Source organism: Xiphias gladius, chromosome 16, assembly GCF_016859285.1.
Source record: "Xiphias gladius isolate SHS-SW01 ecotype Sanya breed wild chromosome 16, ASM1685928v1, whole genome shotgun sequence".
Lineage (NCBI taxonomy): Eukaryota > Metazoa > Chordata > Actinopteri > Istiophoriformes > Xiphiidae > Xiphias > Xiphias gladius.
The window spans coordinates 22,441,551-22,454,725 of NC_053415.1; the positions used below are offsets into that span (position 1 = coordinate 22,441,551).

At 42.7% G+C, this 13,175-nt stretch overlaps 1 protein-coding gene across 2 annotated transcripts in view; it reads right to left on the reverse strand.

Annotated features, from left to right (window-relative positions):
- The window catches only part of adcy5 (adenylate cyclase 5), an 80,932-nt gene that overhangs the window by 39,757 nt on the left and 28,000 nt on the right, over positions 1-13,175 (reverse strand). For both annotated transcript variants that reach the window (XM_040148638.1, XM_040148637.1), the window contains exon 2: positions 458-607. In XM_040148638.1, the coding sequence (XP_040004572.1) occupies positions 458-607 (150 nt within the window). The remainder of the gene's footprint in view (positions 1-457; positions 608-13,175) is intronic.

Here is a 13,175-nt window from a genome sequence, read left to right on the forward strand (position 1 = left end):
ACAGCAGCCATTTCACTCTGGAATTCCATGTCTCCCCTTAGCTAAGGCTATAAGCAAGTTATGGAACTGCAAGGAGGAGTATTTCCATGAAAATGTACATCTAAAAAAAAAAAAAAAAAACATTTATCCAGCGAGTACCACCATTCTCAAATACTGAAATGAGCAATAAGAAGTAAGCAAACATGGTCATTCATTTCTGTGAATGGGACACCTGTCTATAACACTTGTCCCTTTCAAATGACAATGAAAATATGTCACACAGCCCGTTCTATATCTCCGGTATAGAATCTGCTACTGTGTTAAACAAACATTTTACAGCTGCCATGCTCCACAAGGGAGCCAGCTACTGTACACACTTTTCATGGCCGTCTTTTAAACCTACAGGAGTTGAGGAGTTTAGTATATGAAAAAAAAAAAACATAGGGCCCCCCCCCCCACCTCTCTCTCTCTCCCTCACCTGCTGCTGGTTTTCCCTCTGGGAGTGGAGGCGAGCCTGGATGCATTCCCTGGTCTCCTGGAAGGCCTGCCTCTGGGAGCCCTCAGCGGGGTAATGCGTGCACACTCCCACGATGTTGGTACAGGAGAAGATTAGCACATTGGACACTATCTGTGGAAGAAGGTGAGAGAGAGAGAGAGAGTTAAAACGCAAAGAAGGGGCATCCATGCGAACCAGTGGTCATTTCCATTTCCCCTTCTCTCTCCTGCCCGTCGTTCTCTACCAACTTAAACTACAACTGGTTTTTTGGCCGTAAACAGTCAATCTCTTTTAATCACCCATTGCTGAGAGATTTTATGCCCTGTTGAGCCACCCCTATGCAGTTGAACAAAGGGACTAGTTTAGCTGCTGCTGTCTGTATCCAACACTGACATCTTTGTTTGGAGAAATTCATTAAGTAAGTGCTCATTGTACTTCGCCCCGTCACTACAAGTACAGCACAGGGAGTCTACCCGCTGCCTCAAACCTTTAACGTTCACAGTTCTTAACATCTGGAGCCAGATGTGATGAATACATTAGAAGAAATATTCCACTTTCTGAGAGATAATGAGTGCCTCCACATGGTACTCGCTCTGAGTGAGCTGTGTGACAGAAAAGCGACGGAGACCAGGTCAAAGGTAGCATCGAGGAGGGTATCTGGGCAGCTTTTCAACTGCCTCAACATTTATGTAGAGTAAATGTGTGTGCTGCATGTTTTTTTCTCAAGATCAAATACACGGATTTACATATTGTCACGTCTATCATGCAGATAATGTGAGAATAGAAAACACTGTAAATGCATCAACTTACTGTCTTGCACTGAGTTCAACACTGCTTTGCTATAGATGACATTACTGGTGAATGATAAAACCAGGGACAGAACAAGTCTAGTTCTTCTCCAAACAGGTGCATAACCTCTTGGTAACTGTTGACTTTGATTTCTAACGCAGAGCACGCAGGGGTTCCTGAATCTGGTGCAAGACTGCGAACACACATTTAGTTCTGAATCTGCACCTGGCCCCTCGGGTAGGTTCGCACTATCTTAACATTTCAGCAGCAACGGCAGTTTGTTTTCGAGAGACCAGAGTACAAAGAGGAGTGCTACCTACACAAGCTCAAACTACACCTACTGTCCAGAAAACTGAAACGAAAAAAAAACGTTACGGTACATTACAACTTTGGTTTCCCAGTGATCTCTGGAAAACGCGGTGCTGGAACACAAGAGTGAGACATGTCAGAGACTTTGAAGTAATTTTAGACCCGGGCAATTTCATGGCACTTTAGTACGCTCAGCCTACAACTGCAATAAACAAATAAAAAGATTGCTGCATTACATCCACATTATCTCTGTATTTGTCTCCTCAAATACAGAACAATGATAGTAAGTTATTAAATTTAATTAGAGTAAATTCATTTAGAAGGAAAAGGAGGAAAGGAAAAAACTACATTACAACTGAAACAACTAGTTGATTAATTGATTAGTCGACTGACAGAAAATCAATCAAACAACTATCTTGCTAACTGACTAGTCATTTTTGGGCAAAAATGATCAACTTTGCACAGTTCGAGCTTCTAATCTGTGAGGATTTGCTGCTTTTCTTTGTCTCATGCGATATCAAAATGAATGTATCACTATGGTTGAACAAAACAAGACATCTGAAAATGTCAGTTCGGGCTCTGGGATATTGTGAGGATAATTTTTTCACTATTTGCTGACAATTTTGTAGAAAAACGATTAATTCTGAAAACAATTCTGCTAATTAATTGACGAAATTATTGTTGGTTGGAGCCCTAAAATACATACAGGTATATCTCAGTAAAACTTAGGAGTATGACAGCAATACCACTGGAATTTAAAAAAAAAAAAACATGTTCCAGTTCACTATAGTTACAAATTCAAAACACACAGCTCAGGACACGCAAATGTTTTTCAGTAGCGTCTGAATGAACCTTAAATGGAAAGTGCAGTATGTTAAGACTATAAATATGTTGAATGAAGATATGAACTGCTTGACAAAGGTGGTGAGAGAGACACAAAACGTTTCATATATACTTTCCAGGCGTGCAGCTGTTTTCACTTCCTTATGGGGGAATTTTTGGTCTCTGTAAATAGTATTATGAAGAGTGCAGTCTAGACCTGCGCTATATGAAGAGCGCCCTGAGAACCGAGAGTAAAGTGTCTTCGTTTCCATCAGCTCCACTCACGTGCCTTCCTGTCTGTGGCGGCAACAGCGTGCCTCAGCCCTCTCTCCTCGATTTTGACACAGCTTTTCCATGGGAATATCCCCGCACAGCTCTGACAAGGCAGCGTCTCCCTAGTCGGGGGCCACTGCCAGCTCATGTGCCACCGGCCTGAAAGTTTGTGTGTTCTGACAGGAAAGAGTGTGAGAGTGTGTACTTAGCAGTGAAACTGCTTTGATGCAGGAAAGAAAAACTGACCAAGTATTCGGTCTCAGCTGAAGTATTTGCACTTATCAAAGATTATCTGAGATCTCTGACAAATTTGTTAAATGACAGAATACTAGCTGATACTGTCAGAAGTTAACGGCTCAACCAAAATAGACTCAATCAACGGCAGAGTTGGTGTTTGATTTATGTCGTAGTAGGCACTCATGCCAGGTAGGAAAGCCTCTGATTTCCGTACATCAGTGACGGTTATAAAGAACACAAAGTTACACTGATTGCAAACAAAATCGTTTGTTTTGAACCTGGACTGCGGAAGGTGAGGAGTTTGCGTCTGATTGGCAAAGCTGTTTTGCAGCGACGAGACCAGTGATGTGACTGGCTAAGCGAGAGTTCGTTAATCATCCTCTGATTTATATCCCACCTCAGCCGGCCCTCTCTCGAGCTTTGCGCCGCTGCTCCTACATGAATCAAAATAGCTCAGGGTTTAAAGTGGGCCAGAACAATCCCGACCGGCATTCCGGCGCCTTCGATTAATAAGTAAATAAATCTGATTGGCAGTTTCATACGTAATATTGCGGGCATCAAAAAATCCATTAACTTTTTACAGGCCACGTCTCTTTGCCGGCACTCTCTGTGTGCACAGTGAAATCCTCAGTGAATGCCAGTGTGCCATTTCGACTGGCAGCCATAACTGCCCACGCCATAACAGATCCACCACCATGTCTGACAGATGAGGTTGCCCAAGAAGCATTGAATAGCCAAGCGTCCAATTATTTTTGGCCCCTTGCAATTTGGGCACCATGTGTTAAAATGTCCTGATCTCACACAAATGTTTTTCAATATTGTTGTAAAGCTACTCAAACGAAAGCTGAGACTTGGCACTTTAATACAGTGTTCATTAATTCATGTACTGAAGCACTGAGCCCGAAGAACAAAAAATGTGTAACCACCAAAATACTTACCATCTGGATGGTATCTGCTCAGGGCCAATAGGCAGACACACGGTTCATTCAATATTTAGTGCAGGGTGTCCATATTATTAGGCCTAGTGTGTACACACAAACCATACAGCTACGTGTCATTAGCATCAAAAAGGAACGGTAAAGAATGACACTGTGAATTGATCGAAACTGGGCCAAATGTTGAGCCTTGGGGGAAACCCATACAGCATTTTAGGCACGTCGTGGTCCGGGCCAGTGGGCAAACTGTGGAGCATCTGAAAGCACGCGTGTCAGAGTCTGACGCAAGATCCTCAGACGTTCGGAAAACCCATTCGCTGCATTTACGTGCACTTAAGTAACGGGATTTACAACAGCGATAACCCGCTTTCTTAAACATCATATTGAGGAGAAACCTGGCTTCGGTGATCGGGGTCGGAGATTAGATGAACCTGATTTCCTTTGCTGGATTTCTCCTGGAGAAAGGGGGGATTATTACACACAGCAATGCATGTTCAGATTGAAAATAATTCAATCTAAAGTTAAACTAAAACTGAAACTCATACAACACCTCTCAAAATCTAAATAAGTCCCCTTCCACTGTTAAACATTTAACTATTTGTAAAATTAATACACATTCAACACTACGAGGAAGAGTTGTGCTCTCACTACAAAGTCTGTCCTCTCACTGCTACAGTACGTCTGCCCTCTGACACACACACACACACACACACAAACACACCCACAAAACAAAGAAATCAGAAAGCTGCATATTGTAACATTACTACAGATAAAATAAGTCAGACATGTTTCCAAAACAGGATCAGGATCAGGGAGAAATGTGATTGCTGCCCTGCTGCAGGTGCTGACCTACCACAGAACACGTAACCACACGATCCAGCTTCCTGAGTAACCTGGTTTCTTGTGTGCATGTAAATTGGCTGAGCAACAGAAGCTAGAGGAAGAAAGGCAACCTACGAGAGGGGGCTGAATTTGTCATTTGCAGCAGATCGGTACCTTCAGGTTTCACAGGCCCTGTCCAAGCTTCTACCTATCGAAACACCTGTCAAGCAGCAAGCGGTCACGTGCCCAATGCACCAGTGCAAAAAGACATTGTCTCCATTCGGTGCCAGGCATACAGTGCATCCCGGGACTGGAAGCCAGTAGGGAGCCAAAGCCAGGAGCCCATTCTTTTCAAAGAGCTATTTAATGGGCTGAATCAGCCAGCTGAATCACATTCACACCACCGGCCTCTCTGTTGCCGGAACAAACTGAACAAACACAGCACGTCTTTATCAAGTCGAAAACCCCTCAGCAGGTCTCTGTGCAAAAACCAAGCACACTCAGAGGGGGGGGTGACTGGCGGAAGGCTAGCCTGGAAGTGATGCACGACCGAGGAAAATAGAGAAATGAGGTGTGAGACAGAGAGGAGGTTGTGAATTTAGAATTCACTCTTTTGTTTTTCTGCCTCTTATCTAACTGAAGCCCTGTTTAGCTGAAGGCTCATTCAATTAACTACGAAAACAATCAAGCGCATACAATTGACAATATATTTGAAAAATCTATCTCATGTGAATAAAAAAAATGATAGCATTTGCACCATGCAGAAGAACTTGGTATATTATAACTCACCCACGCAGCTCAGTTAGCACGTTCAGCAGCTCAAAAGAGATTTGTCATATTCAGTGTGGCCAGTCTTGGTTGAAAAGCCAAATCTACTGTATGTAGCAGTAAGAGAGGTAGCAAATGGCCTTAATCTATCCGAGTCGCACTGAGACAATCCTCAGCAAAAAGAAAAAGTCAAGTAAATGTCCTCGTGTAAGACGCCAAGCTGTTCAGAATCTTCATCGTAAATCTCTTAACTAATGTTTCTACACTAATGAACGCATTTTTAATCTCCGTGCCAAATATTTTTTTGTGCTAGAAAAAAAAAAAATTTTTTAAACCTCCTAAAAAGTTGACGAAGAGCCCTGAATCGGCACAACTGGGTGACATTTAGGGAAGAAGAATATATTGACAGCTGAAACGTGGAGAAATCTTTACGCTTTCCCTTCCATTCTGGGCTTATTACCATCAGCGAGCCCTTCGCGACAACCCCCACCCCACGCTGCCAGAGAAACGGCGTGTATCAGACGGTCTCGGAACAGGTCGATACAAATATTCCCCTGCAGCGGTCTTATTCTATCAATACCGCCACCGCTCACCCGGGCCTTATTTGGAAACCTACGGGCGTTTTCCTCACCACAGAGGGAAAGCGAGAGCGGGAAGACACGGCTCCCCTGTTTAATACAGAGCTCATCCCCAGGGTAAGGACCAAGAATTCTATTATCCAATAACTGCAGTTGAAACTGATGAGGTCGCTGCCGATTACTGGCATTAATAGGTGTAAATAAATCACTGTCCTCCCAAACTTAACGTAGATAAACGGCGAAGATCATTTTCGGTAATTTCCCTGGGTGATTCCTAGGTGTTGCTCTGCATACCGCGTCCGCGCCGACTCATCTTCAAAAGCTGCTGAACCAAAGACGGTCAAGAGCACTCAGGTAGGTCGCTTTGGCAGAAAACGGGTAAAGCACAGCCGATCTCAAGTCAGCTCAAAGTCCCCGAATGACCAAGTGCCTGCGACGACAACGATGCCTCAGGCAGGCCACTGCAGATAACATGACCATACACAAAGCGCTGAATTCCCACTGGGAAGGAGAGAAAATGTGACGTAACACTCCGGGCCATAAAAGCTGTTCGCACTCCCGCAGGTATTTTACTCTTTACTCTTCTGTATATTTCTGTTATCATCTGATTAATGGAGGCTTCTGCAGCAACCGGCACCAGTAACTAAACATCTGCAGGTGTCTAACTTGAGTAAATTGCAGTCCTGTGGTTTCGGTTATTAAGAAACCAGTTTAACATGTGAAAATATCAACACTGCTGATTTATGAAGCCATATATTGTATCATCAGACTGTAATTGATAAGTCATTTTCACAGTAACACAAGCTTTATTTACTTGAAATAAAACTTTGTTTTACTTTAATTCCATTTGCATAATTTCTTTCATTGTGATGTTTGTGATTGAAGAATGTTTTTAAAAATCTTTAGGGATTAAACTGGTGTCAGTTCTTCTCAGTTTCTGGAAGGAGGAGGTTTTTTTTTTTTCTTCCCCCCTCTTAAAACCCAGCTCAGACGGATTTTCAGTTTTTGTTTAAACTGTTTAAGAGAGGTGTTGATTCAGCTCTTTGTGCGTTGGGAGGCTGCAGTTTGTGGTGCTGTTAAATGTTTGTGGTGTTGCGTTATACCGGGAGGTGTTTCTAATATTTTGTCCGCCTCTTTTGTAGAAATGAAGGTAGACTAACGATCAGAAACACCTCTGGGTGTAAGTTTTTTTGAGCTAGCCTTGCCCTATAAACAGACAAATCTGCACACAGTTGCCAGTCAACCAGCTTGTTAGCTGATCATTACTGGGGAATAATTTAATGACATGTTAACCTTGTTATACAGAACTGGGGTTACTGTGGTCTGGTTTCAACCGTGTAGCCGAGCCCTGAGCTTAGGACATGCTTAATTCGTGCTTGATTATTAATGAATGAAACAATAGTTAGTAAACCATAATGTAATGTTAATATCAACTTTTTACGGTTTCAAAAACAGCGAATAAACTCTTCAATGCATTTATCCAAACAGTTTGTCCAGTGACTTCAATGTGGGTCCAAAAGTCCCCAACATTCATCTCCTTATCTTCAGTAAAGAAATCAGGGCTCCATTAACGTCAGTAATTTAAGAGAAAGCGAGAGCTAATGCGTTCCGTTTGTTTACGGTCAAACTCTCGCCGGATTTATGCTGACCTGGAGTGAGTACAGTATTTAATAGCTCCGTTCGCTCACTCTGAGGCGGTTTTATTTCACATCCAGAGCAACAACTACACAAAAACGCACTATGTATATATACACATTTCCATTAAGCCTGCTAATTAAATTACAATGATAATAACCATGGAAGGTGTCAGTCCAGCTCGTCTGTGTGCTTGTGTATGTTTGCGCAGGCACATTATTTTAATGGGCGATTAATAATTGCCAGCAGAGGCCATAAAAAACAACAGAGCACATTCTAGGTGTCAATATTTACCCAGCAGCTTGAGTTTTACCCTCCTACGTCTTTCCCACACCTTTCTTTTTCAGCGTTTCTTGCACCCACCCTAAGGCATCAAGCTTGCCCTCTACTTCTGAGCTCTCGCCATGCTTCCAAACAGACTTTTCATTTATATATTTCGTGTGTGTCCTTCGGAGATGCCCAACATCACGTCTGTGGAGGTCTGGCGGCCAACATCAAGCCCGCGCAAAGTGATGACAGCAACAGTCACCGCTTGATACCTTCTTTGATGCCTTCTCGGCCAGTTGTGCTGCCCTAGAGCAGCGTTTTGATGAGCAGGTTTCCCGTAATGTTTGAATCGCAAGGATGCGTGGCAAGACGTGAAGCTCTTTCTGCAGCCTGCAGAGAGCAGTGATGCAAATGTGCCACAGATTACACAAATTGACAGCTAGTTGCAATATTGTGCCCTAGCAGGTGGCCTAAAGGGTCAGAGAAGCAAGCTTGTGAGCTGAGAGTCCCTGCTTTCTACCTCCACACTGGCAGGATGGATCTGGGTGGGGAAGCTGATAGAGCTTCAGTTACCGCTCCCTCATTACAGGTGCTATGGTGCCCTTGAAAACGGCATTTATCCAAGTCCGGGACGAAATGAATCAGTAAATCTAGTGGAAGTGCAACACACACAGTTCACTTAAAAAAAAAAAAAAAAAAAGATGCTTTACTTCCTGTTAAAACACACAGAATATATATATATATATAGGGGATAAGAAACATAACACCAGAAATGTTAGCCTGTTCCCTTCAAAATAAAAATACCTACCAGATTCACAGAAGAATCAGGAATTTTGTAGTGCTGCTCGAAAACATTCACGTAGGGCTCTGCAAATGTTTTAAGAGGTTAAAAGATAAAGGAATTCATTCATTCATACACGTTGTCGGGCCTTAAGGTCCTAGAAAATTTACAGGGTAGCTCAGAGCAAAACTTATAAAGCTCATAGTTCTTGTTGTGTGGCCAAAAGTGTCTGAATTCTATCACGTGGTTAAGTATCCTGTGATTAACAGGAGTCAGTAGACAGGAAGTTGATGCACTAAAAGGGCATTTTGCCCCGAATCAAACTTATCATGAAGTGCCTGCCCCTAGATATTGTTTGTCGACAACTGGATCGGTGCAGCTTGTGAGAAGCTACAACGCTGTCTGTGGTTAAGCAATGCATGACAAGTGCGATGAATCTTCTAAACGCCGTTTCTGAAGATATGGAAGAAATTAGACCACACCGCAAGCACTTCCATGTAACACCAGAACTGGCTGAGTTTTGAAATTGAAAGTTCCCTGATCACAAGATCACAGATTCCAGGAGGAACTGGCTGAGGCAAACCATAAACTTTATTTTGAGCAAAAGTCGGTGTAAGAAATAAACAGGCCTCTGTTGACTCTGTTTTGCCCCTTGGTAAGTACTGCAAAACTGTGTCAGTCCGATTTTTTACTTTTACTTTTGATTAGATTATTAAATTGATTATAAGTGTACACCCCCTTAGTTAGCACACTGAGGCACATTGTGTGCTTTAAGGATAAATGCAGGTCATGTGCTGCATGCTGATTACTGTGAGCGGCCCACTGCCAGCCTCGTTCTGCAGGGCAACGTACGACAGAGTGAAAGTCCTTCACGTGAGAGCCTGCAGTTATTTGTTGCCGGCTTTTACCTTGAAAGCCGTCAGCTGCTATATTAATGCCTTTGTTACCGGCAACAAACCCGGGGATCACACCGAACGAACCAAAGACAGGTTTTGTTGCATGGGGTCTGTGTATGTAATATACTTTATATATGACAATCCCGTAAGACTGCTATTATTAGACCCCTGTGTTATTTCTGCTTTGGAATGGCAAAGTGCACTCTAGTACTGTACATGAAATTAAACTTAATAAAAACTGAAAGCCTTTTATTAGAAAATAATCACGTGGCATCTGATGTATTACTTACCTGTGCTTACATATCCATCGCTATATTTTAACAGGAGACTGTGAATATGTACAGTATTTAGTCTGGACTCATTCAATCATGGCCATCGAAAAGTAGCAATGAAGTGAGGCTCCAGCAAAAGTGCAGGACAGTGTTGCTTTTATAAAATCTTATCTGTGCTTCACAAATAGATACATCTATTTGGCTAAAAAGAAAACAGAGATAAATAGTATTTCGTAGGTACCCAGACATACAGTAAAACTATACCCTCACGTTTGCAAAAAAACCATTTCATGATAGACTTGCTTTCTCTGGTTCCTACAGCCATGATGTATAAATGCATGTTGTAATGCAGAAATGCTACGAAATACAAATGAACAAATATGTACAAGGCACAATTTATAGTACAAGCCAGTTTTTCAGCCCGGGCCTCAATAAATATTTTTCCAGTCCTGAGAGTTTGCCATGTTTGGTGAAAGTGTGAAAGCTAATTTCAGACTTGGGTCCACCACAAAACTGTGATCAAGGGGTTCGTTTCAAGCAAGCTCTAATGTGGTCCCACGGACAGACTCCGTATCCAAAGTGGGACCCTAAGCTGGTCGGACAACCTGACGGGTCCACATGACGCGTCAATGCTGTCCATAATCCCATACATAAGAACCCTGGCAACAGGGAACATGATAGTCATGGTCGTCATCAGATAAGGCAAAATGTCTACTTTAAATTTTGAGCAAAGTAAATATTTAAAAACTTGCTTGAAACTTGTGACCCTTCTAAAATATTTATCTTATTTTTTTTGGCCACTTGGCTGCAGCGAAAGAAGGTGCAAACACAACACTGACATATTATCAGCTTATAAAGTTTTAGCCATACAGTTGCTTATTTTCACATCCCGCAGACGCAGAGCAATATTAGAATTCATCCGGAGGGAGGTTCTTTTGCCTTCAGAAGGCCACCAGTATGAGTCAACCCATGTCAGCTGACTCTCCTTCGCGACCCTCCTCTCGACCGGGGCTGGACACGGGTCGGACGCTGCCTGGCATTGCTAACAGGAATGGAAATTAAGCAAATGATAAAGACTTTTAAGTCTCACTTAACTGACCCAACGAGGAAATGGAGAAAAAAAGACAGACAGAGAGAGAGAGAGGGAGAAAAAAATAGGAAATGCAAGCGTGGGCGATCAAGAGGGCGTGCAGATGAACAGAGAGGGGTGAAACTGAAACTTGACTGAATTAAATGTAAATTATGAAGTGTAATTATCAGCTTTTAACAGTAAAGTGTGTAAAACTACACTGCAGACTGAAGTCTGCTGCAACACGGCGTTAAAGCGGGCTGAGTTGACCCGCGTCATATTCAGGTCTGCCGTCTGAAAGTGGTATAACAGCCTTCGACTGGGAACGTATCTGGAGTTCTACTTCAGCACAGGGACACCATATGCTTTCGAGCAGGCCTACGGCCTCATGGGAGACACTGAACTCCTGGGAACTAAAAGGTCATTCTGTGAGTCATGCCTTTGAAGAAGAAAGACAAGCCCACCGACAAACAGAAGAAAAAGCCCCATTAATTTTTCATCGCAGGCTTCAAAAGGGAAGAGACAGAGAGGGGACACTGACTAACTGGAGATTCTTCCAAACACAGGCCCGACATTTCAACACCGTCCATACGTGGGACAAGGCTGTGTGGCCCTCTTTGATGTCAACACCTGGCACTCAAATCCATTTTCCTCCCTGGCTCTGAAAACCCTGACAGGAAACAAATCCATTTTCTAATCGCCAGTTAGGTCTTCACAACCAGTGTCCCGCTCTCCGCCTCGATGAAAGGAAGAAATGACAACCTGTAGGCACTCTGCCTGCGCGCACAGACCGATTCAAAGCCGGGAGGTGAAAGGACTCGGTCTCCATCTTAGCCCGAAGGCCTCGGAACCAACACACCCTTATTAAATGGTCAAAAACAAGACTCGAAATATCCTGTAACACACTCACCGTGTCACCGGAGAAGCCCAGAGCTCATCGAGAGAAAAGAGGAGGACTGAGAAGTTGTCCCCCAGTCTGCCTGAATGATGAAACTTGATGAGAGACACTAACGTGTCTCCTGGGACGGCCCGTCCTCTAATACCCGTCATGTTTTCATTCATGCATAGTGTTGCTTGATCTGAGCAGAATCTTACATTAGCTGTTTAGTTTGACATTTTGTCAAATACGCTTATTCTTTTCTCGTCGAGTGTCAGAAGAGGAGATTCATACCACTCGCTTGTCTAGGATATTCATGGAGGTACAGCCGGCGGGCGTTAGCTTAGCTTAGCATAAAGACTGTGAGCAGCAGAGCAGCTTGTCTAGCTCTGTCCAAAGCTCAAAAATCTCAACAACCGGCACCTCTCTAAAGCTCAGTAATTAACATGTCGTACTTTGTTCAATCCGCACACGAAACAGAAGTGTAAACATGACAGCCTTGATTTATAGGGATTTAGGTGCTGGAACGATTTCCATCCCGGTACAGACTACTTTGTATTTCCCAAAAATTTCAAACAGTGTCTTTGAAGTCAGTTAGTGCAGAATTTATCGGTTCCACAAAAGAATGTAATCAAACTGTACCACACCAGCGTACTTAAGGAAGACGAAGGCTCACCGTGGCAGGCAGCAAAGCAGAACAAGAGAAGTAGACTAACATTTGGGGGGGCGGGGGTAGACAACGGGGGATGGTGGTGATTACGGGACAGACACTCATTATGGTAAGTGTCCAATGACCTGTAACACACACTCTGTTTTCAGAAGGTATCTGAAATATCGAGTCTAGTTTTTAAAAAGTAAAAGCTCTCTTGAACCAACTATAGGAAGAATAGCTATTGCTCCAATTACTAAGAAACTATACACTATATTATTTACTATAATATTTACTATATTTAGTGTGTGTATAAATAAAACTACTTTGAATTACCTATTATATAGCACAGTTGAACATAAAGTGTCTGTCGGATTACATTTTTTATTATCTCAACATAATCGCGAAATTTACAGCATTTCTGAATGTACCCGCAAGAGGGCTACAATGATTGTTTTCATTCTTATATTTACAGTCAGATAACATGAAAACTACTTGAGATACAAAGCTGTAATGGTGACATTGGAAACACTAAGTCAATAAAGAGCAGTTCTTGTGCAACTGTTGGACAATGTGTGAGTCTACTTGTCCTACGAAATAGTAATAATTAAATAACACTATAAACAGTGAGGCACAGTGGCACTCCAGATAGAAACTGCAAGACATAGGCCAGAGGCAGCAATAAAGATAACAGGAACTGAGCTTATTATTCAAAATATAT